Below are 24,871 nucleotides of genomic sequence, written 5' to 3' on the forward strand. Positions count from 1 at the left end.
AACATCGAAAACTGCAAATTCACAGTGGAAATCTGGTGCTAGCTGTGCTCCATACCCAGAAAGACAGTAAGCCTCAAACCAAGGCTGCCTCTGTGCGAGCAGGTCTCACGCAATCCTCTGTCCAGACACATTTTCCATGAGCTCTTGATAGAAGAGAGATGTAAAAGCAAAACTAACAACTTTATGGGCTGAGTTTTGCCCTTTTTAAGTTCCCCATGGGCATTCTGTTCAGGAACAGGCTGCCCAGCTTGATTGCTAAAAACACCACCCCAGTCTTGTGATGTCCTTTCCCAAACCCGGAGGCAGCCAGCAGGTACCTGACGGGAGCAAGCAGGCGGCAGCCGAAACAGCTCTCTGGGCGCTTGCGAAGGGCTGTTTTGGGGTGCCAGAGAGGGCTGAGCTGCTGCAGTGTAGCCACACAGCATTGGGCTTAATTGCACGATTTTGGGCTAAAACGCTTGCTGTTTCCTTTCTCGAGGAGGGGAAAGTGCCATGTGACATCCTGTTCGCACAGGCAGGTGGGGAAAGGCGGCTGTTCACAGCCTGCTGCCAGGCTTTCGTAAAAAGAAAACAGGTTGAAGAGAAAAAAAGAATCAAAATGCATGTTTCCCTCGAGCTCCTATAGCTTTCTGCAGACATTATTAAGAGGAGGAAAAAATGATGCTAAATTCAGGGCTCATTCAGGGTCTGTTGCTCGGGGTACAGCAGAAACGGCGTTAATTCAGGCAGTTTGGGTCCAAAGCAGGATATTGGGGTTAATCTAGTTCAGGCTTGGGTACGTGCTGGGCTGCTCCGTTGCGATAGCACAGCTTTCCACGCCGTCATGTTCCCTGGGCTTTCGGCAGTGGAATATGTGAGCTGGGGATCTCTGAGCTGGCTCTAGTCACTGCTTAAAGCAAAAAAATCATTTTTCAGCTGCGATTAACCCAAATTAGCCCACCAGGGTCCACCCTGGCTGTGCTGCAACCGGGCAGTCAGCGCAGGCTCCAGCTCCTTCCCTGAGAGGCACATCCTCAATTTATACTATGGCACTAAAAAAAAAAAGCCTTTGCAAGCGGCTTGATGCCAGTGCATCCCAGGCATGACGGCTGGGCTGCAAATCAGAACGGGAACCAATGGCTGCATCCTCTTTCAGCCGCCTGTGCTCCCCACGTTGCTGTTTCTGCTTTTGTTCAGGGCAACTTCCCTCTCCGCAGGGCCTGGGCTTTCCCAGTACAGGGGGGAAACAGGGCTGGAGCCCCCTGTTAGCCCTTTGGGGCACGCTGTCATGTCTTGCAGCTGCCCTCGCTGCTTTTTGCTCCATTTGGATGTTTGTGAATGCAACAACCCTTCCTTGCATTTATCCTGTGTCTCACAAGCTGCATCTCAGTTTAATTGCATTGCAGTCTGCTTTGCGGATGCACAGCTGTTTCTTTGGAGGAAAACCAGCATTAAATGACACGAAACAGGATACGCTCACTGTTGTGAGCAGGGAAAGGGGCTTTGCTTGATCTGGTGGTCCTGGTGGAGTCTGTGCCCACGTCCCCTGGCCCTCACTGCTCTGATACCCACAGCCTTTCCTCCAAGAGCAGCCTCATTTCATCCCCATTTTGCTCGTACTGCTGTTACAAAGTGGGTGTAAAAACCTTAAATCAGCTGTGGGGACTATTCAGCAGCTGTAATAAGAAAATGCAAAAGACACCCATGTCGCCCAGGCCGTGCACACGGGGATGCGTTAGGACATTCAGAGACGCCATCCTGTGGCATTTGGCTGTGGCCACCTGAGCCACAGCCTGCTCTGCTTTGCTACTGAGCAAAACATTTCCCGAAACTCCGTGCTGGGCTGCGTCCTTCAGCGAGCACTTTTCTAGTGCACCAACGGCACCGAGAAGGACACCCACTTCCTCAAATGCAACAAGCAGCGTGCGGAGAGCAACCCCGGGCAGCCACATTTCGGTGCAAGGCTGGGGCCAAGCTGTTGCGTCTCCGCATCAACCAAAGGGGATAGCAAAAAGGGGAGCAAAAAAGGCGGCATCACCTCAGCGTCGTCAGGGAAGCAAGACGAGAGCTTTGCAGGAAAGCAGGGCAGGAAAGTACTTTTATGGGGTTCACAGCCGCTCTCAGAGAAGGGAGGAGGAAGTACGTTGGCAAATCAACCCTTGCCGAGCCATCGCTCTTCGTGGCGGGGATCGCACCCTGGGTGCAGGATCCCCACGGGACTATCAGAGCTTCGTTTCAGCCCATCTCCTAAGCAAACCCCCTTTGAAAAAAAAAAAAAAAGCCCCTCCTGATCCAAAATGTCCCTCAAGCTGCCACGGAACTGGGATTTCAACCTGAAAATGGATGCTGCAAAAATAGGTACTGTGACTGTTTCTTTATGCCCTTCTGTTTCTGCTTCAGCCTTTCAGGTGCAAGCCAGGTCTGCCGGGGTGCCTGTGGCCAAGCCCAGCTGCAATTTCAGCTACGGCCCAGACCCAAACCTGCTTCTGGCCTTGGTGGGGGGACCTGGCCCCCAGCTACCACTTTCGAGACAGCAGATGGTTTGCAAATGATATGCAAGAAGTGATTTGCAAAGTTGTCACTGCGGGATGCTGTGGGAGCACGGCCAGGGCTGTGGCTCTGGGGCTGGAGCAGCAGCTGTCTCGGTAGGGTGGGGAACTGGGGGATCTGGCAGCGTGGGGCTGCTGCCCACCTAAAATCCAGGTTTGGGGGGGATTTAAACCACATGGGCTCATTCTGTTGGAGCAAGCCTTGCAGGAGGTGAAGTGCAGGCCAAGGGGCAGACGGAGTGGTGCAGGCTGGAGGAAGCAATCTCGCTCTTGATCAGGTTTCTTCTCCCACCCCGACGTCACTGGTTTCCTCTCACCGATGGTAAAGAGCCCTTTGATGCCCATGCCGGGCTCTGTGCCATGGGATGGCTTCACTGTGTGATTTCCTGACTTATCTCCTGCCTCTGCCCAGGCTTTGCACGGCTCTCCTCCTCCATGGGATCCATCTCCAGCATGAGAACCACTTGAGAATGCCTTTGGGAAGGAGTGAGGGATCCCTACGGCGGGCTCTGTGGCCAAAATACCATGGCAGAGCCAATGCCTACTTTTGGGTCAAGAAACCAGTGAGGGGATTTGGGGGCGAGGATGCTGTGGTGGAGGAAGGGGTGCACAAGCCCAGCCTTGTGCACACACTGAGGCAAAGGCCCTCCATGGTCCTGGCACTGGTGCCAAAACACAGTCAAGGCACACATTGGCAACTTGATTTCTCCCTGAAGCAAAGAGATTTGACCAAGCCAGTCTCTGCAGTGCTGAGCTCTTCCTCCCTGCACCTTGTGTCAGCTTGCAAGGTTGTCCTGGCTGGATTTTCTTGCAAAGGCAATTTGGACTTCTATCTGAAGCTCCCACCCATTGGGGTGGCCAAACCATTTGCTTCACACAAGGCCCCAAAAGAAGCACTGCTGGTCCCCGGCAGCTGCCACTGGGGCTGGGCTTGGCGATGCACAGCAATGTGCAGGATGAGAAAAAAGGAGAGCTTACCACCTTTGGAAGAAGGGGCAGGCGACTCAGGGGGATTACAAGGATGTTGTGAGGATATGCAGGGAGATCAGAAAGGCAAAGGCGCAGCTGGAACTTAAACTGGCCACCGCCGTTAAAGACAACAAAAAATGTTTTTATAAATATATCAGCGACAAAAGGAGGGCCAGGGAGAATCTCCCTCCTTTGTTGGATGCAGAAGGTAACCTGGCCATGAAGGATGAGGAGAAGGCAGAGGTACTTAATGCCTTCTTTGCCTCAGCCTTTAATAGTCAAGCTAGTCAAAGAGGTGGCAGTCACTGACCTGCTCCTCCACCTGGATGCACACAAGTCCATGGGGCCAGATGGGATCCACCCGCGGATACTGAAGGAGCTGGCAGAGGAGCTTGCCAAGCCACTCGCCATCATTTATCAGCAGTCCTGGTCAAACGGGGAGGTCCCGGATGACTGGAAGCTAGCAAATGTGACGCCCCTCTACAAGAAGGGTCGGAAGGAGGATCCGGGGAACTACAGGCCTGTCAGCCTGACCTCGGTGCTGGGGAAGGTCATGGAGCAGATCATCTTGAGTGCCATCACGCAGCACGTGCGGGACAACCAGGCCATCAGGCTCATCCAGCATGGGTTTATGAAAGGGAGATCCTGTTTCACTAACCTGGTCTCTTTCTGTGACAAGGTGACCCGCTTAGTGGATGAGGGGAAGGCTGTGGATGTTGTCTACTTGGACTTCAGTAAGGCCTTTGACACTGTCTCCCACAGCATTCTCCTGGAGAAGCTGGCTGCTCACGGCTTGGATGGGTGCACTCTCTGCTGGGTTAAAAACTGGCTGGACGGCCGAGCCCAGAGAGTGGTGGTGAATGGAGTCAAATCCAGTTGGCGGCCGGTCACGAGTGGTGTTCCCCAGGGCTCAGTACTGGGGCCGGTCCTGTTCAACATCTCTATCAACGATCTGGATGAGGGGATCGAGTGCACCCTTAGTAAGTTTGCAGGTGACACCAAGTTGGGTGGAAGCGTCGATCTGCTGGAAGGTAGGAAGGCCCTGCAGAGGGACCTGGACAGGCTGGATCGTTGGGCTGGGGCCAACTGTATGAGGTTCAACAAGGCTAAATGCCGAGTCCTGCACTTGGGTCACAACAACCCCATGCAACGCTACAGGCTGGGGGAGGAGTGGCTGGAGAGCTGCCTGGCGGAAAAGGACCTGGGGGTGTTGGTTGACAGCTGACTGAACATGAGCCAGCAGTGTGCTCAGGTGGCCAAGAGGGCCAATGGCATCCTGGCTTGTATCAGGAATAGTGTGGCCAGCAGGAGCAGGGAGGTGATAGTGCCCCTGTACTCGGCACTGGTGAGGCCGCGCCTCGAGTACTGTGTTCGGTTTTGGGCCCCTCACTACAAGAAAGACATGGAGGTGCTGGAGTGTGTCCAAAGAAGGGCAACGAAGTTGGTGAAGGGTCTAGAGCACAAGTCTTATGAGGAGCGGCTGAGGGAGCTGGGGTTGTTGAGTCTGGAGAAGAGGAGGCTGAGGGGAGACCTTATTGCTCTCTACAACTACCTGAAAGGAGGTTGTAGCGAGGTGGGGGTCAGTGTCTTCTCCCTAGTAATGAGTGATAGGACGAGAGGAAACGGCCTCAAGCTGCCCCAGGGGAGGTTTAGGTTGGATATTAGGAAAAACTTCTTCACCAAGAGGGTGGTCAAGCATTGGAACAGGCTGCCCAGGGAGGTGGTTGAGTCTCCATCCCTGGAGGTATTTAAAGAATGGATAGACATGGTGCTCGAGGACATGGTTTAGTGATGGACTTGGCAGTGATAGGTTAACGGTTGGACTCGATGATCTTAAGGGTCTTTTCCAACCTTAACGTTTCTATGATTCTATGATTCTATGACCCCAGGTGGTCCAGAATCTTGCAGGCAGGCAGAGGAAGCAGCGCCATCACCTGCACTCATCAGTTTGCAGGACAGCGGTGGAAAAATCCTCACATAGTTATAGAAGCATCCTGGATTTCTGCATTGCCCATCCTTAGGATAATTAATTTTTTTTTGGCACAGAGGCTGCGGAGCAGTAGGTAAATTCAATCGATGATAGTGCAGAAAAAAAGGCCAGGGGATCCTGAGCCTGCTGGCTGCTGGGAAGCAGAGAGGGTGGAGATGGGACACAGGCTTGAACCTGTGTTCTTACCAGGAATTGCTTTTGTTCAAGAAAATCTGCTTGCGAGGAAATCCTGGGTGCTTTTCGCAGCTTGCAGCTGCTGCAAGCCCATGAGATGAGGGGTGTGTGTGTGTGTGTGTGCAGAGACCTGAGCGCTGGGGCACAGCTCGGTGCATCGACTCTTCTCATGCTTTGGGGTTTCTGGCTGCGGGGACCAGACACTGATGTCTTCAAGGGTGCAGCAGGGATGTGACTTGCTTGTGGAAAATATCTGCAAATTAGTCACCTCTGCCCTCGCTGGCTCTTCCCGGCTTCAGGGCACTTCCCCCTCCTTGTCCCCAGCCATCACCATAGCACAAGCAGCTTTTGTAAGCCCCAGGACAGTGCACTGGCTCCTCTGTGCTTCCTCATGCTAAGAAAAATGCAAAGCTATTTATTTCAACGAAGGAGAAAATTGCACTTGCAATTTTCATTGCAACACCTATTGTGGCACTTTTGCTTTTACTGTTTTTTTATTGCAAGTACCTGACATCCCTCCTGTAAGGCAGGAGCAAAGGGGATGGCAGGCAGGGCTCTTGCCCAAGACAAGGATTTCGGGCAGGAGCCAGAGTCCATGTGGACACCACGGTGGCACCCAATGCAATTTCTCCTGCAAGTCACACTTTGGCAGGGCTCCTCTTTTCGGGGAGCGGGGAGCAGGCAGCAGGACACGGGCACCCTGCTACGGCTGGTCCCCAGGGCTGGAGGAAGAATGAGGATGTTTTGGAGGAAATATTCAACTTCAGAGGCGGTTATCACAGGAAACGCTTCGGGGGGCACCGCATTTGCTCTTAGTGGCTCTTTCCTGCCCTGCGAGAGTGACAAGGAAGAGCGGGGCCAAGTGTGGCAGGGATGTATTGGTAAAGGAGGAGATGATTGCAAGTGATGGACCACCCTGGTGAGAACCAAGGAAAAAGCTTCACCCCAGCCCCATGTAAAATTTTCAGCGGGTCATCTCATGTGAGCTGGGCATTGCACTGGCCACAAAAGGTAGAAACTTGGAAAAGTGGTAAGCGAGGGAGCTGCAGCCTTGGTAGTTCTGGTTTTGTGACTGCAGAAAACTTTCCACTGGGCAAAAATAGCCTCACCGTCTGCAAAGCCAAGCTCCCCACAGCCGGTCCCTCCCCACACCTCCACACGAGCCCTGCGGTGGGGACAGTGGTTGGGGAGTGCTCTCATCATGGGTAAGAAGGACCCTGCACACTGTTATTTTGGCCTTAAATGAGCCCAAAGTACAGGGAGAGCTGTCTCGTGCAGAGGGAAAATACGTCTGCATGTTCACATTGGTGCACATGCATGTGCATGAACATGGCTAAGCCATGGGTAAGCACAGGCCTCCGGTTGCACCTTGAGTCTGGTGTTTCAGGAGGGCTGATGCCAAAGAAAGGGGATCCAAGTGTACCCCTCTGAATGCACATTCCTTATGCACCTGGGAAAGGCTGCAAAGAGGGAGAGAATAAACCTTATTTCCAGCAAGAACCGGGCAATTTAAGCTCAAGGCTGAGAGCAGGGGGAACCCCCAGGTAGCAGTGCCTGCCAGGTCGCTTCGTTTCCATGGTGCAGAGCCCTGATGCAGCCATGATGGGCTTAGAGATTATTATCTCTGATAAAAGGTAGTAAAACATTGCATTTTTCATAAAATACACAATTTCTGCTTCCAAGACTTGTGCCGCTGGAATATCAGTGCTGCTGGGCTGAGCTGAGCTTTTTGGGGAAGGCTGAACACGGAGCTGATGGATGGAGACGCATCCCTGTTTTCCACCCATTTGGGTGTGAGTACGGACCCTGCGAGCTGCATTGCAATGGCTTCACTTCAGATTAAGCCCTTGTGGTCATGGGTGCTTGGTACGGAGAGCTCACTCTGCAAACGTTAGTGCTAATTAAACAGAGTGAATATCAGCTTCTCTGTTTCATCGATGGGGAGATGAGGTCCTATGATCAGATAGGAGAACACACAGCAAAATTCGGGAAGGCATCAGAGTGCTGGCTCATGGGAGTGCTGTTTTCTGCAGAACGGGGCTAGTTTGGAGCCAGCCCATTCGGGATTTGCTCTTTGGCAATGGGCTGTGGTTTCTGCAGAGCAAAGCGTTCGTGGGAGGCAGGCAGTGCCCTGCACCCAGTAGCCTCCATGCTCCACCCTTGCGGATCATTCCCCAAAAATCCTCGCCCCTGAGGAGTTGGCAGAAGCCGCAAGACATGAAGGAACATGATTTAGGGAGAGGAGCAATGCTGTTTGTGAGCAGTTTGCTGAGAATCATGTTACTATTTATGAGATTTGAGTAATGCAGATGTTTTGGCAAAGAGCAAAGAAGCTGCCCGGAGCTTGGAGTGCAATTTGGAAATCCCATTTTGGTTTTTGCATCAGGGTAATCCTTAGTACCAGCATTTCTCAGGGGAGCTGGCTGGCAAATCCCTTTTGAAGGTCCTTGCTTACAACCACATCCTCTGCAGGGGGCATCCCACATCCGCATGCATTGAGATACAAGCAGCATCCTCACTGTGTTTCAAAGGCTGATTTTTGGATTCACGATCCTTTTTGATTTTTGGATTCACGATCCTTTTTGATTTTTGGAAAGGGCTTTGCAGTCCTGTAACAGGTTTGTAGTGGAGAAGTGAGCTCAGAGTGCCCTACCCAAGCCTGGCTCCAAAGGATGAAGGCAAAACACAGCAGGGTTTCTTGCTCCGGGGGATTTCAGAAGGGGAAGCTGGGCACGCTCTTGAACTGCAGCACCCCTGACCTCTGAAGCAACTGCTAACTGCTCGGCACTGAGTGCAAAATGTTTTGTAGGCTCATGCTCCCTGTGGCTGTCTGTGCAGTGGGAGTACCTGCTCAGGTGTGAGATGCCCCCGGTCCCAAACATCACAAGGCAGCAGCGGGTGATGTTTAATTTTCTCCTTTTTTAAGCTTGTCCTTTGCACTCAGGTCCATGCCAGGGTTCATCAACACTCATATCTAATGCAGCTTTTGCAGCTCTCTGCTCCGCTGACCAGCTTCGGGGGAAAAGTGGGCAGAGATATGGGGCTGCCGCAGCTTCCCCCATCCCTCAGCATTGCACAACGCCTCCCTCATGGCCCTGGCTTGGCTTGAATGCCCTCTGCCAGCAAATGCTGCTGGGCTCAGGGGCCTGAATCTTGCACCACCCTCACCCACAGGACCCAGCCAGGTGCCATCAGCTCCATTTTAGCAGGGGAGACATAAGACCTCAGGAAATCACCATGTGCAGAGACCAGTGAAGCTGAATTCCCCTGGAGTCATATAATTATTTTTGCCCTGCGACCATAAATGCTAACTCTACCCAGCCAGGTTGGTGCTGGGGTCCTGCAGTGCCCGGTCCAGAGGCAAAAATCAAAGTGTCCTCTCTGGAAACAATCCCTCCCAAGGCATTTACTATCACAGAAGCATTTAGAGATGCCACAGGGCCATGCTGCCGGTGCCTGGCACAGGTCAGTGGCACCAGTGGGACTCATCTACGCGATGCAAACGGGAGACAGGGGACACTGCTCTGCCCAGCCAGTAAATCCACACTGGCATTTTTTTCCCCCCTTGGAGACTTTCCAGCCTCATTGTATGAGAACTGCCCCATTGGAAACATCAGGCAACGCTCTTCCAGAGCAAAACTGCAATTTCCAAACAGTTTTTTTTCAAGCCAGGCTGGGTCATTCTGTTATCGCTGCTGCAGGCTGTTTGGGGTGGGTATAAAAAAACCCCCCACACTCCCATTAAAAAAAGAAGCTAATGATTTTCTTCTCACTTGCAAGACAATTACTCCCACGCAGGAAAAAGGAAGCACATACTGACAGATACTGCAGCCACTTCCTTCAGAAACTCTAGCCAGTTTGCTCAGCACAGGCAGAGGGGCAGAGAGCTGCTCTTGCTGTTGTAGCTTAAATAGGCCCTGGGGACGCAGGTCTGCTGGCAGCTCGTCCCCGTGCATCCCTGCCAGCCCGTCCCTCTCTTTCCTTGGCAGCCCGCTCCAAGAGCGTGATGAGCGGCGAGCCAGCAGGCACCCGGCCGGCCTCCCCCAACCCACTGGAGCGGCCCCTGAAGATCGGCTGGCTGAAAAAGCAGCACTCCATCGTCAAGAACTGGCAGCAGCGGTACTTCGTGCTTAAGGGCCAGCAGCTTTACTACTACAAGGACGAGGATGATGTCAAACCACAGGTAGGATGAGGCTGCTGGGCTTTGCTGGTCCTCAGTCTCCCCCTTCTTGCAACTTTGTTCATAGGGAAATGGTTTGGGATGGGTCTGGAGTAGGATATTAAAGAGGTTTTCTGCCTTTGGCCAGTAACAGAGAAGAGAGATCCTGATCAGGATCATCTATGCACTTAAATTCTTAAAGTGCCTGCGAGCCCTGCTGGGGGCTTGGTCCCTCTGTGCCCAAGCAATGGAGTGCTGGGAAAAAAAAAAAACCCAGTTACCAACTAGAAAGTTGCTATCATTCTCCAAGACAACAGAAACAGGCTGGGGAGAAAAAGAGGTCAGTGCACCACTGTTTTTGTGATGGCAGGTACAGCAATGGGTGCACAAGATGACGGGAGCTTTGAGAGAGGTTTCAGCCATGCCCTTGGTGGGAAAGGCATCTTACAGGATGCTTTTAGGAAAAAACAAGCAGGACTTTCAGCATAGCCTGGGTGTGAGAATCTGCCCAAGACAGACCTCACGGCAGGGCTGTGGGCTGGACAGATGACAGCGAAGGGCAGCTGCTTCCTTAGGACCTCTTGCCACGGGAAAGGGCAGCTGGAGGCATATGGAAAGGAACTCTCTCCAGCCTCTGGGTTTGTATCCCATCCTGGCCCAGCCCCATCCTTTGCAGAAGGCTCAGTGGTGCAGAAGCAGTTTGTGTTATTCAGCTGCCGCCCTGGTCCACCCTGCGCGGCCAGAGGAAACCTGCCCCGCTGCCTTTTCCTTAGAGGAAAAGGCTTGAAATCTGCTGAACGCTCCAGTGCATGTCAGTTCTGATGCTTTTTGAGATCTCCAGGAGAGCACAATGTGCACCCAACCCTTTGCGCAAGACAGGAGTGTGATCACCCACTTGGGCATGATTTAAACGTCTGCACCAGTGCCCAATGTCCGCAGCCCTCTGGCAGCATCATCCCATCTTCAGCCCCTCCGGGTTGTAAGAAGTCCTCTGTCTCACCTGTATAAACTATTTTTCAGGGTATGCATTGTAGTACACTTGCCAGGAAGAAATCGGGTTGTTTTCCCAATTTATATGGATAACTTTTTAGTTTTTCAACCATTTTCTCCATACCGTAACTTACTTTTTGAATATCCACCATCTTTTCCTTGTTTTGAGAAATTTCAGGGAAAGGTCCTCCCCATTGCCAGAAAAGCCATTCTCTGTACAAATTGTTGCTGGTAGCAAAACTAATCTCAAGATAGAAAACACTCGTAAGGGGAAGGTGATCAGTAGATCCTCAGGGTGAAAGCACAGGGCTGAGCCCAGTGGGATCCAGGTCCTATTTCTGGCTTTACCCCATTTCAGGGGTGACTGGGAAGAGCAGTCTCCCCAGGTGTAAATGGGATGTAGAAACAGAAAGTGCTGTAAAAAGCTTATTGCTATGCATGGTGCTTTTGGCAGCTCTCGCCGTGACCCTGATGCACCATCCTGGGTCATTTTAAATCTCTCTGATCCCATCAATGATTCTGACTGATACAGCTGCAATTCAGGCTTTTGGAGCGCTGACGGTCCTCACTGCTTGCAGAAGCCCAATGGCTTTCAGGAGGCTGAAATCACCAAGAAACTTCATTTCTATGGCACAGCCTCGTTTCCTGCCCGGGGAGGCCTCCGGTGCTGACTCACGCGCCTGCTCGGCCCCCACATGCTCCCCACCCGCCCCCTCCAGTGGGGACTGAGTTGCCCGTGTTTGCCACGACAGCTGGAGAAAGGAAGGTCCAAAAGAAATGGCTGTTTTCCACTTTGCTTTTTTATTTGTCCTCCCTTTTTCTTCTTTTTCTCTACTCCTCTCCTGCAAACTTTGGGTTTGGATTTTGGATTTAAGTGTTGCTGTGTTAAAGGAACAGTTTTCCTGCTCTGGTGCAGCAGAAACAGGGTGCTCCGGTGTTTTGCCAAGTACCTTCTCCTTTGTACTTTCTTCTTCCACTCCCAACAAGGGTTAAAAAAAACATGAGAAGGGAGGAAAAAATGGAAAGAGCAAAAGAACCAGTTTTCTTATTCTGAGAATCACTTCATCAGAAAAAAGAAGCGTCCCTTATTGTTTGAAAAGTCATTTTTAGTGCATATATATATATATATATATGAGGCCACCAGGTCCTGCAATCTGTTTGAAAGAAGGACTTTGATCCTCAGTGCTGACACATGGTAGTGTCAGCCTCGCAGAGATGGGACACGGGTATTTGCAGCTCCTGCTCTGCTTTGTCCTAGGGTTGCCTGTCTCTCCAGGGAAGCACCATCAAGGAGGTGGCCAGCAACCCAGAGGAAGGAGGGAAATTTATCTTTGAAATCATCCCAGGTGAGGATGCTTCACTCCTCTTTGTTGCACGCTTTTGGGTTGGACTGTTCACCCAAAATCATTTGGGCAAGTCATTTTGTCAGTCCTTTTGCTCCCACTTCTTTTCAAGGTCCCCACAGCACTGCATTGCACATGAAAACTAATGTCTTGCTTTCAATATTCGCACGTCAGGGCTGGAGGAGGGTCCTGTGTCAGTGCCCATGTCCCATGCTGAGAAGCCTTGCCAAACTGCTGTGTTAAGCAGTTTCTGTTCCCTTCTTGCAGACCTTCAGCAAGGGTGAAATGTAAGAGCACTGCTTCATTTCACAGCCAAATAAACATTAATGGGGACATTTGGAGCCAAAAGCATTTAGCAAAGGAAACAACAAGAACGTGTCTTTTCTCCTCCAATCTTCTGTATAAATGATGATAAATGGTTTTTTGCAGGGGTCTCTGGAGACCAGAACCGGACAGGGCAGGACGCCTGCATGCTCATGGCTAATTCCCAGTCTGAGATGGAGGAATGGGTTAAATCCATCCGACGAGTGCTGGGGTCAGCGTCAGGAGGTAATGGGGAGAAGGGACAGCTCTTGGAGAGGCGATTTCCTACCATCTCCTTGTGCTCCGCAGTACTTTTGTGCAAGGATTTCAAAGCTGGGCTCATAAATACTTGAAACTGGAAAACAGAGCTGTAATGTGACTGTAACTTGTAATGCCTTAGAAACGTACTCCTAGACCAGACCCTGCAGTGTTGGGTCTGCTGCAAACATGGGCAGTATTAAGGAAATGGCAGCCAAGCATGAATGAAGATTTCTGGGCTGGTTTCAACCTCTTTTGCAAACTTTCTCATTGACTTATTGACTCCAGAAAATGTTGTTCTTGAAAACAACTCATATTCAGGGATAAAGCATTGAAAAATCTTGCCTTTCACCTGCCAGTTTCCTTGCTTTGCTTTTCTTCCAGCTTTTCTTGCTCAGCCCAGCCCTTCTGCCCCCATTTTCTCTGCAGAGTCTGCCTTGGCCATGCAATCGCCCTCCCCACACACAGACAAGGCTTGTGGTGACAAGATCCTTGCTTCCAGCCCCCTTGGGCATGCATTTATGCCATTACAAAATTGTGGTCAGGGAAGTATAAAACATGAATTGATCAGAAAGGGGCACACTGTAAATTTGCCACCACAGGTGAAGCCCGCAAAGGAAGCAGCAAAGGTCACTCCAGCCGCTTTTGCTGTAAGGATGAACTATCCAGACTTTTCCTATAAGGATGAACTCCTATAAGCAAGATTCACCAATGAAACAGGGCTGGGAATCTCTTTAGCTCTCTTCCAAAAGAGCACGAACCTGGATGGTCATCCTGAGCCTCTCCTCCCTCCCTCTGTGCTTTGCCCTGACTATTTACGTAATTTTTTATAGGGTCCATGCCCTTCAGCTGTATAAGACAAGCATGATGGAGCTCTGCTCTCCCATAGCTCCTGTGTAAATATAAATCACAGCAGTTCGGAGGCAAGCAGGCATTGTCAATTTGAGCTCATTCCCAGTGACCCTACCATAGGCACAGATAAGCTTCACCTAGATGACGACACAACTGGATTTTGTCTGCAACCCTGGTGTTTTCTGCCTCTAAACTGAAACGTGCACTGTCCTGGGGCAGGCAGCATTACTCATCTGAAATTAGGATTGCATGAGCCAGAAATTTTCAGGGCATTGCCCCACCTGGCTCTAATATTTAATAACAACTCCACATCTGATCCTTGCTTAAACTTAGGAGGCTGCCAGTTTCTTCCAGCTAGATAAAGTGACCTTATATGATAGAAAATGTAAATTTATAGTAGTACAGAGAGCCCTGAGGATAGCAGAGAATTCAGATACCATGGAGCTGCATTTTATGTAAATACACAGGTTAACGGACTCTGAAACTTCATGCTTTAGGGTTTTGGCTTCAATGCAAGCTGAGGCAACATGCGCTTTTAAAGCAACCCACTGTATGATGGAGGTTTTGGCAAGAGCCCACCTGGAAGCAGCCCCATATGACCCAGCTAGTTGTGAGCTTGTTGTACACCAAAAAGCAGAGCAGCTGCAAAGTATGAAGCAACAGCAAAAGCATCTCCAAAATCTCAGAGGGTGCTGCAGGTCTGGCTGCCACCCTACAATGACAGCCACCTGCAGGTGGGCTGGCATGGGCATCGCATTGGCCCTGGGGAGGTATCCCCAAATTAACAAATCTGCCAGCTTGCAGTTAAATAAGCAATTCATTATCAGCTACCAAAGCAGAAGGGCCAAAAAAAAAAAAAAAAAAAAAAAAGTTATTTGCCTTTACTGTGCACAATGACAGGTTTATATTCATTATTTAAAAGTGTAAGCAAGTCATAAATGAAAAATCCCCATGATCAGGCAGGTGCCAACAAGCCTCGCGGTTCCAGATGAGAGTGTTTACTTGCATTTTCCTGGTCTGGAAGATACACAGGAATTATTTCAGCCTTCAGAGCACGAGGTGAACACATTGCAGGCACCACCGGGGCAAAAATATGGTAGAGGACCATAGGACCCTTTGCCATTAATATCCCAGAGCCAGTTCAAGTTGGGATTTGTCTGCTCTTACCATGCCCCAGGCTCCAAGGAGGAAGAGCTGGGATGCAGGCTGCTGCCTTCCCACCTTCGAGCTCTTCTTTTGCTGTGAGTTCAGGAGGAAAAAGCCATTGCTCCGAAGGAAAGGTACCACCCACTGCAAAATACTGCTCTTCTTTGCACAGGGGAGTTTCTGGAGGGTGAGAGGAAAGGGGAGGGGGAAGAAAAGCAACTAAATCAGTAAGACTTCCAGCCCCAAATCTCTGCAAGGCTGCTTTTCTTATTTCTTGGTGGTCTCCTGTGCTTTCTATATCATTCAGGTTTGTGTAAGGAGCTTGCCTTCTCTCCCTGTGCCCTCGCATCAGCCTTTTTGCTGTTCCTGTCTCCCTCTGTATCAGCACCCTGCTCCAAGGCAGGCAAGCAGCATGGCAAAAACCAAGGCTCACTGCCTGGTTTTAATCATTTTGAGAACTGTTAATTATTTGGAGGAGGAACAAGGTTTCATTTTGCTATTACTTCTTTGGAAGAAGTTCTGCTTTCCCCCAGTTTGCAGACTTCTTGTAGCTCCTATGCTATCAGAAAAGCAGGTACTGCTGTTACATTTGCATGATGCACTTTGGCAGGTAACGTGCCTTTAGCAAAGCTTTTGGGCTCCTCTAACCTCTCTGTCCTTTCCCTAGTGGTGTTCGGCCAGCGCTTGGCAGAGACCATGCGCTATGAGCAGAAACTCGGGCAGCACCAGGTCCCCATCCTGGTGCAGAAGTGTGCTGAGTTCATCCGGGAGCACGGTGTGAGTGAGGAGGGAATCTTCCGCCTCCCCGGCCAGGACAACCTGGTGAAACAGCTCAGGGATGCATTCGATGCTGAGGAGAGGCCATCATTTGACCGGTAATGCTGGATTCCCCCTCTCCTACTCAACTAGATCTCACACACCCCAAACTCTGGGGAAAAGCAGCCCAGGGAGCCCAGCAATGCCCTGCAGGAAACGTGGACCCTCCAGAAGGGCTTGACAAAGACAGAGGATTCAGCAGAAACCCCAAATGGAGGCAAAAGCAGAATCAGAGGGTGCTGAAATGAGATTTATGGAAATAAAGGAAAGCATTTAAGAAAATCCTGGCCCTGTGCAGCAATTATTATTTGCAGGAGCAGCCAAGGAAGGAGGCAAAGGGAAGAGCCTACATAGCCCATCAGCTAAGGGTAGAGGTTTAGAGAAAGGAGAGCAAGTAAAGGATTATAAATAAGCTCAGAGAACACACTGATGCACACAGTAGAAGTTATTTCTTTCCCTGCCAGCCCATAGCCATGATATTTTCCTCCTGTTGCTTTTCCCTACACCACCATATAGAGATGAGAGAGAGATTTTGGCTGCTGCAAGGCTGCATCCTCCTGACCCCTTCCTCTGCAGGACTAAGAGGAAATAGCAAACTCCCTAAAGCTGAGAGAGCTGCCTGTAGGTCTCAGAAAGGCTTTGGAGAGAGATATTTGTTACTGCTACCTCTGTCATGCCCTATGCAAAATGAGAGAAGATAAACCCCTGGTGCATCTCTTTATAAAGCCCTCCCTTGATAGCTTGCAGACCAGCTGCCCCCACAGATGCCTCCTTATCTCTAAAGAGGTTTCCCACCTGTCCTCACCCCCAAGTCAGAGTTTAACCCCTTGCTTTTGGCCCCAGCTGCGTAAGGCATTGCCCAGTGTCCCCTGCTCAGTCGTACAGGCTGCTCTGGGGCTTTACCCGATGGTTTGCATTGGTGAAAGCAATGACCCCTGTGCTGGGATAAAGGAAAAGTGGGTTCTGCCTTTCCATGGCACCTAAAGTGAGGCTTTTTGGTTTAAATCCTGCCCTGCCCTGTCGACCATAATGGCAACAAGGAGTGCCCAGGCTGCTGCATGTGTATGAAGGTGCTTGAGACTGGCCGTGGTGATGCCCTATCTATACAGACCCAGGGAGCTCCCCCATACGGCACCACCTGAGCTCTGAGAGCCACCAGCAAAATCTGGGGTGCTTGTGGGAGGGGAGCACCCAAAACCAGGAGCTTCCCTGGACTTTTGTGCAAAACAGTTTGCCTAAGCCGAGTACAGGGGCCTTGTCTCTGTATTCGCAGGCCTGTTCCTAACCACAAAACTTTTCCTGTTTTTACCTAGCTTTATGCAGCTTTGTTAGGAAAAAACACAGCACTTTTACCTAAATAATCCCTGTGCTGTGCAAGGTAGAGCCACGGCTGCTCTGGAAGCGTAACCATCTTGGCTGTTGGTTTTACAGCTGAATATTTCTTGCTTTCTGGGTGCCAGCGTCCTGCTGAGAGCTTTCCTGTTGTAACCTGTATGGGGGTCATAGGAAGGTGAAGCCTTTTTTTTTTCTTTTTCCCAGAACTGTGTTTTGCAGTGGGGCATGGTGAGGGAGTTTGGCCCTTTTCCCAGCACCCTGCGATGTTAACCCTGTGCTGCAGGGTTTGGTATGAGCATTGCTGCAGTCATCTCAGGGTGACTGCAACCCCCATGCACTTCAATCAAAACATCTTCTTAGTGAGGAGGAAGGCCAATAATGGGGTTTCCAGTGAGCTGAATGCTGAAAGATGCTGGCTTGACCCTCAGTGTCATCTTCGCAGCCTGTTTGAGTTTGCACAGGCACACTTGTGCACACAAGCATGGCAGGATTGAGTGGGGAGCATTAGAAAGCTGCTGTTGCAGCCCAGACATCCAGGATGCCTAATGGTATGTATTTATAGGCCCTACAAAAATACAGCTCTGAAAAAATTCCTCTATGGTTATGTGCATTTGTTAAAAATAATAGTATTTTAAAAACCCCAACCAATCCTAAAAATAAATGACCTGGGGGATTTTTGCTAGAAGTTTATAACAGTTTAGCGACTTCAAGGTAGGTCAACTTAGAGGCTTACAATCTTGACAGTGTCCTTTTGACATAATGTAAACTATATGGTATGCAAAGCTGCAAACATCTGTCCCAGCAGAACATCTTCAGTAATTGCTGTTAATCTTAAAAACCCCAGGCAAGTTTCGCCAGCTCTGCACAGAGTGGGGAGTGCCTGCCAAACACATGAACACCAGACAATATTTACATGCAAACCCTCATGAGTCAAACGCAGGCTGGGAAGGCTCAGCCCGGGTACGAACACTGGGGACCTGCCAGCCCCACGGTGGGGAAAATCTCCACCAAGCATTTATTTGCCTGCCAGGTGGGGCCATTCCCTGGCTTGGGGTGCCCTATGGATTCCCTCCAGCTTGGTTTGGTCTCCCTATTTATCTCTCTCTGTCTCCTGCATCTGTACACAGAGCTTAAATATAATCTCATGCTCCTGGAGCAGGGTCGGGTTTGCTCACCAGCTGGGTGTGAGTTTCACGTGAGTGGCTCTTTGCATGTTGCAGGGATACGGATGTGCACACCGTGGCCTCTCTGTTCAAACTCTACCTGCGGGAGCTCCCCGAGCCAGTCGTACCCTGGATGCAGTACGAGGATTTCCTGCTGTGCGGTCAGGCGCTGGATGCAGATGAGACAAAGGTAGAGATGCATTCATTTCTTTCCTTCTGGCCTTAAAATTAGCTGTGTTTCAGTGCCAGGGCTTTGCGAGTTGGAGATGCCAGGTGCATTATAAGCTGTGCAATTACTGAGCTTTGAAATCTGGGGAAAAAAAAGAAAAAGGAAAAAAATTAAAAAGATAAAATCTCCCAAAGCCAGTGGGGTTTCCCAGCTTGACAACATGGATTTATCCATTTTAAAGCTTAAATTTCTGGAGCAGATCTAAGATCTGCTCAGCACCTCTTTTCTTTGAGCCCTTGCAGCAAACAGCAAGTGTGAAAACCAAGAGAGGAAGGAAACACAACCTCCTGCAGCCTCCATCAGCCTGAGCTGAGAGCAGAGCTGGTGGAGGGCTCTGGGTGAGGCCAAGGAAGGAAGTGGAGATTTGGGAGAGGGAGGACAGATGGGAACTGTCTTCTCCTAACTATATATTTGGGTGGAAAAGAAGCCCCCCACTGAAAAAAAAAACCCCATTCACGGATGCTGTTCCTATAAACAAAAAAATAAGGCAGATTACATCCTCGGTAGCATGAGCTCCGTGAACTGCAGTGTTCAGCCCTATATTTCAAGGGCAAATGTTTCTTGTAGGTTGTTTCACTTCAGGATCTTTGGGGTTAAAAATGTCCTAAATGTTTTATATACAAGAAATGCAAGGAGATTAGGCATGATCAGCTCTTTCCGAAGAGCTCATCACACATGTGCTGGGCTGGAGGGGACTCTGCTCTTTTCCTTTGTTGTGGCAGCAGCAGTGCTGGGCAGTGGGCTGCCTCTTCTTGCTGACCACTGTACAAAAACTTCTCCATGTCCGTGCTTGGTCTGCCAGAGAAATGTAATTTCCCAGGCGAGCAACTGCCAAGAGGTGAGACCATATAGGGATGGACGGAGTGACCAAGAGCCACTCTTGAGTCCGTATACATCTGTGAATCTTTATAGAGCTATTTCTTAACTTGCATTTAGGGCCATCAGGAACTCCTGAAGCAACTGTCCCTCCTTCCCAGAAACAACTACAACCTCCTCAGCTATATCTGCAGGTCAGTCCTCTGCACAAGGTATAAACAGCTCAGATTTGGTGTTGGTGAGTAGAAAGATCATCCCAAAGGCTGAGGCTGACTCCTCTAGAGAGAGCCCTCTCAAGCCATGTTTTGATTCCCCTCGAGGCACCAGATCCTGACTTTTGTAAAGGAAGAATTTCAGCCATGGGGATAAACACCTTGACAATTTCTGAGCATAAATGCCTACCCTAAAACTCACTTATGAATCCCTGAGAATTAAAATCAAATGTAGTTTTTCTAGACAAAGCCTTGTGCAACAAAACTGTTGGGTTTCACCCAGCCTGGGTGATTTTCCTGTGGTTATTAAATATTAGATGGGGGTTTTCTGTTCCTTTTTGATTTTTTTTTTGGGGCTGACCAGCTCATCACATGGTGTTTTTTCTACTGACACCAATAAGACCCAGCTCCAGTTTGCAGTTATAAGGCAACTATATGTTTTTGTCCTTGGGACTTAGAGGAAGACCTGGATGGATTAATCGGGGTTTTATACCAGTGGGTGTGCAAGGCTTTTTGCAGTCTTCCTTCTCTGACTTGAAATATTTCCCCTTGGATTCTGGCAGGTTTCTACACGAAATACAGTTGAACTCTAGTGTCAACAAGATGAGTGTGGATAACCTGGCAACAGTGATTGGAGTGAACCTCATCAGACCCAAGATAGAGGATCCTGCAATTATTATGAGAGGTAAAAGGGACTCCTGGAATAATTGGCATAGGAGCACCTGATATGCTGAAATACTCAGTTGCATCCACAATCTTGAAATTAAAAATTTTCTACGGTAGACCCATGGATATAAGCCAGACGTGTGCCTGGGCACAGTAAGCACAGCAGGGTAGAGTAAAGCCATGTGTTAGTTAGGCTATAAATGTGCTAATGGTGACAAAACCCCTCAGGAGTTGCACTGTGTGTTCTCTCCATAGATTTCAAACTATTCAGGAATTTGGTGAAGTCACCTTTTTTTTGCTTAGAGCAGGAAGGTGAGAAATTCTTCTTAGAGAAAAAAAGGAAACTCAAAGAAAGTTTAGCTGAGCCAAGCTGTAACCCCATGGGCAAGGACAGATGTGGCAGAACTAATAGAAGAAATATTTTAAGGCCAAAGACTGCTCTGCTCTACAGACATCACATGTAAATGGTCCAGCTATTCACATGCCTGTTCATATAACTGATACTTGTAGTTTGCCTGTCGAGCCAAAGAAGCACAATTTGTGGCTTGGTGCAGCTGAGCAGACTCCCGTCTTGGTTGCTCCATGGTCTACTACTGCTGTTCTGGAGTGATATAAAAATCCCTCCCTTTATTTGGTTTTATGATGGTGCTCTTTGTCTTCACCTTCATTACTATGTGCATCTCCATTTTGGACACCAGAAAGACCAACAAGAAAATGCAAGCGTGGGTGGAAGAAAGCCCATCGCATTGGGTTTGCTGCTGACAGATCTCTAATTTCTTCCAGGCACGCCACAGATCCAGAAAGTGATGACTGTGATGATAAGTGACCATGCAGAGCTCTTTCCCCCATCCAAGGATGTGCCACCCTCCCCACCTGCCCAAAAAAATGACAAGAAGGCCCCCATCCCGCGCAGCTCTGTGAGCTGGGACTCTGCAGAGGATCCTGCGGTGCCCAGGGTGGAGAGCTTGATCCAAAGGCAAATGGTAAGGCTAGATCCTCAGAGAAATAATAAAACATAAATTTAATACAAGTGTGATTAATTATTATGGGATCTAACAGGTCAGTGAGCCACTAAGAGTGCTTGCTATTAATAGGGTAAAGAGATGTAACTGTCATCCCTGGAATATCTACATCAGGAAAACGATGTAGATAAATTTTCCACTTTCCTGTGGAAAATCTACTATTCTGGGAAAAATGAAAACTTCTAAAGTTTTTTAGTTAAAAGGCAGAATAGATGAAACCTTTTCAGTTCATGCTGGTGAAGTGAAAACATTGAGGATTAAAGGCTTTTCTCAGAAAGAAAGAATCTCTGCAAAAAGTTCTTTTTAATGGAAAACACAGTGCAACCCAAAATAATTTTTTATGGAAAACTTGTGGCCATTCCTGTTAGCATGTTAAAATGTGCCTTTTGTGAATACCGCAGTCACAGCAATCGCTGCAACCTGTCTCTGCTCACAAAGCAGGACGAGGCTGTCCTAATGCCATGGGTCTGTTTTACAGAGAGATGACCTGAATTCCAGCAGTGCCCCCGGACCAGCTGTGAGCTCAAGTGCACCCGGAGCAGATAATGGGTCCAAAGATACACTGGGAATGTGGAAAACGCAGTCAAGGAAAAGAACTCAGACTTTATCTAACGGGAAATCTTTCCTGACGGCTGCTTCTCTGGGGGAGAAAGGCAGCAATGACAAAAATGATATATTTGCCCGTGACTTTTGGAAAAGCTCCCCTGGGAGCAGCATGCGATCCGTGGTCCCCGATGGACATAAGAGAACGTTGTCTCATGATCTTTTTAAGCTGCTTGACCTTCACCGGGCTTCAACCTACGATAACGTTCCTACCTCCCAGGCAGAAAGTGGGGAAGGCAGCAGCTCCAGCCCCAGCCAAACAAGCAGCGGCTCTGATGATAAGGAATTTCTACCCTCCCCCAGTCCCAGCCATCAGCCAAAGGAAATAGCCAGTCCGACCAGCAGCCCTGCCGAGGTCTCCAAGCCTGATCAGGAGAGCAGGGAGTTCCTGCAAAACATGATCCTGAAGCTGGAAAAGAAATGGAGGTACAGAAAAATGACTATGAGGAACAAATTAAAAGGTAACACACTGCACAGTGCCGCTTTCTGGAGAGTATGAAATCTTCAGCTCATGTTATTATAACACTGGTATTGCATAGATTTATTTACCAGTAATACTGTACAGTATATAATAGTAATGACTAATAATAAAATACAGTATTATAGTAGGCTATCTAAAAGTCAATGCTCATGTGCTGTACTCTCCTGACATAGTTGCTGATGTTATATTACTACAATATTAATACTCTATAGTTCTTATTACATCACTGTATAGCACTATAATATTTCTGCAATAATTACACTGTCATAATTCTTGTTATTACTACAATATTGTACCATTATACTATCCAGAATTCAATTGTAGCATTATTACATTATTAGTTGTAACCATCAGTGTTACTAATAGCTTCACATATTGTTATCATATTATTATGTATCACGTGTATTGATTTATTGCATCGTGTTATGTGGCCATTGAGGGTCAGGGGATCAGGACATAACCTCTGGCTTATTTTATTGCTTAATGACAGAGAGGGCAGACTCCTTAAGAGCCAAACAATGACTTCCCGGCACTCTTCTGATCCAGTCCTTTCACAGTCTGTTTCTCTTTGCAGTCTTGAGAAGGAAAACTATGAAGTCTGGGCCAAAGTGGTGAGGCTGAATCAGGACATTGAGAGGGAGAAGAAGAAGTCTGAGGAACTGGAGCTGAAGTTGATGAACGTGGAGTGCTCATGGGAGGACATGGAGAAGAAAAACAAGATGCTTGAGGAGGAGATAAAAAACTTAGCTAAATCCACGAGCAAAACTGATGCCAAAACCAACTAGGAGACGACACCCAGCTGTGGACAGACATAAAATGCAGCTGCATGAATCCACAGGAATTGCCAAACAGGTTCAGAGCCAGGGACTTGTATCGTCCAATATTCTGCTACTGACCACGGGCTGGTTCAGAGGAAGGAACTCAGAAGTTAGAGGCTGGTTTATGCTCTGAAACAGGAAATTTCAAAAATATTCTTTAGCTTTTTTTGGTGTGTTTTTTTCAACTCCTCTTTCAGCTGCTCAAGTTACCTGTAGAACAGGCCGATACTTCTTGCTGCTCAATCAGAATATCTTGCACTCAGGAGTTCAGGTTAAGGACACATTATGCCTTTAAAAAAATCAACCAGCAAGCATCTCTTTCTGCCAGCCGGTTGGCTCCTTGCTGGACACCCACAGTGCTTCTGAGTGGAACAAAAAGTCCATAAATCCTGAATCTGGGGAGACAGAAAAGCCCTGAGGTCTGGGGTGGCACAGCCTGTCACGCAGTGTGCCTGGATGGTGGGCTGCAAATGCTGTCAGCACCACGACTGAGATGTTCACATTAACACATACAGTTGATCATTGCTCTTATAGAGCAAGGGAAGCCCAGACAGCCCATCGGGTCCCCTGAGAAGAGGTCTCATACAGCATCACTTGCTGTGCTGTGCCAGACTCATCCATATCAAGGCTCCAGGTATAAAATCACAATATCATAAAAACCTCTTTAGTTAAGTGGCTGTTCAGTTATTTTAAATCACTGTTCCTTATAGCCATGTGTATATAAATCCAGCACAGCTGCTGATGAGGCTTTGGAGAGCACTTTCATGCATCCATACATGAAGCTTTTTGTGCAGAGGGAGTCCATCAGCAGCTTTACCCAGTACAGAAAATGGGGCTTCTGCATTTTTCCCGATAGACAGTTTTCAAAGAATGACAGACCTGGACTTATTTACCACCTCTGCTTTTGTTTTTCATCATTTCATCAGCGTAGAACAGGATTTCCTCAGCCACCTTTGTGGAAACCTGGGTATGCACCCCAGTGATGATTCTGGGTCTTTCCCTGTCACTTGCTGCCATCAGCGTAAAGACTAACTGGACCCGAAGGTCTCACGGTGCCAGTGTGGCTATTTGTACACTTGTCTGCTTGTTTTCCCACTGCCTGCCAGCAAGTCACCCTTCCAACAGTACCATGATGCTGCTGAAGCTTTTGGTGTAGGAAAGAAAATAACAAGACTCTGCAAGAAAACCTTTCACTCCTCATTTATGTTAAGAAGGGGGAACAACACCACAGAGCCTCAGCCCAGCCTAGAGCCTTCATGGGAACAGAAAAGGGAAAAACACAGAGATCTGCAGGAGTTTTCAAGCAGGGTGTCTAGGACCAAACGTGTGCCTCTGTGCCAAGCATGGTGAAGTTAATGCAACAACACTGGGTTACTGCTACTGAGGACCTGGCTTTGGTGATATGAAAATTCAGCTCAAGACAGGCTGCAGACCTGCTTGGCAGAGCCTGCTAAGAAAAACAAACTGGTGAGAGAAAGGGACAGAGAGGAAACTATGTGAAAAAAAGGGGAGATGGGACCAGGAAAATGTAATCAGAGAATAAAAGTCAATATTGGGTATACAGCACTTGCTGCTGTCAGCCTTGCTGGGGGGGACTTGTCTATCCTTAAAACTGAGCCCAGACTCCTTAGTCTCAAACTTAGATTCAGTTTGGTGTATTGAATCCACCTTTGCTCAGCTGTGGATATAAAGTACAGGTAAAGGAAAGGTTTGTGAAAGTTGAGCTGCATTTAAGAATCCAACCCATAAATAGCTCATTTGACCTATAGGCTCTGACTCCAGGTGGTTTTCCTTTCCATAGGATCCTTGGAAACTACACAGCTCCTCACTGTCCCGCCCACAAACCTTCATGCCAGGGGATTATTTTTTTCTGGAGGTCTGCATGGGATTACTGCATGGGGCTATTGCAAAATCACAGTGCCTTCCAGAGGACCCACAGCCAAGGTCCTCTGCTCTTGCAATGATCAATTCTGATTAAAATGTTTAAAATCTGATTAA

At 48.8% G+C, this 24,871-nt stretch overlaps 1 protein-coding gene across 1 annotated transcript; it reads left to right on the forward strand.

The window, feature by feature from the left end:
- Window positions 1-2,211: 2,211 nt before the first annotated feature.
- On the forward strand, window positions 2,212-23,078 carry LOC104017524 (rho GTPase-activating protein 25). Its single transcript, XM_087762999.1, is given in 12 exon segments — window positions 2,212-2,337; window positions 9,651-9,844; window positions 12,069-12,156; window positions 12,583-12,702; window positions 15,380-15,587; window positions 18,084-18,216; window positions 19,192-19,265; window positions 19,847-19,968; window positions 20,733-20,932; window positions 21,450-21,990; window positions 21,993-22,035; window positions 22,630-23,078. Coding segments are annotated over 12 exon segments (1,995 nt in total). The 5' UTR covers window positions 2,212-2,276; the 3' UTR covers window positions 22,841-23,078.
- The last annotated feature ends 1,793 nt before the right edge of the window (window positions 23,079-24,871 follow it).

Source organism: Nipponia nippon, unplaced genomic scaffold (assembly GCF_047370975.1).
Source record: "Nipponia nippon isolate SJK-2023a ecotype South Korea unplaced genomic scaffold, ASM4737097v1 scaffold_27, whole genome shotgun sequence".
Taxonomy (NCBI): domain Eukaryota; kingdom Metazoa; phylum Chordata; class Aves; order Pelecaniformes; family Threskiornithidae; genus Nipponia; species Nipponia nippon.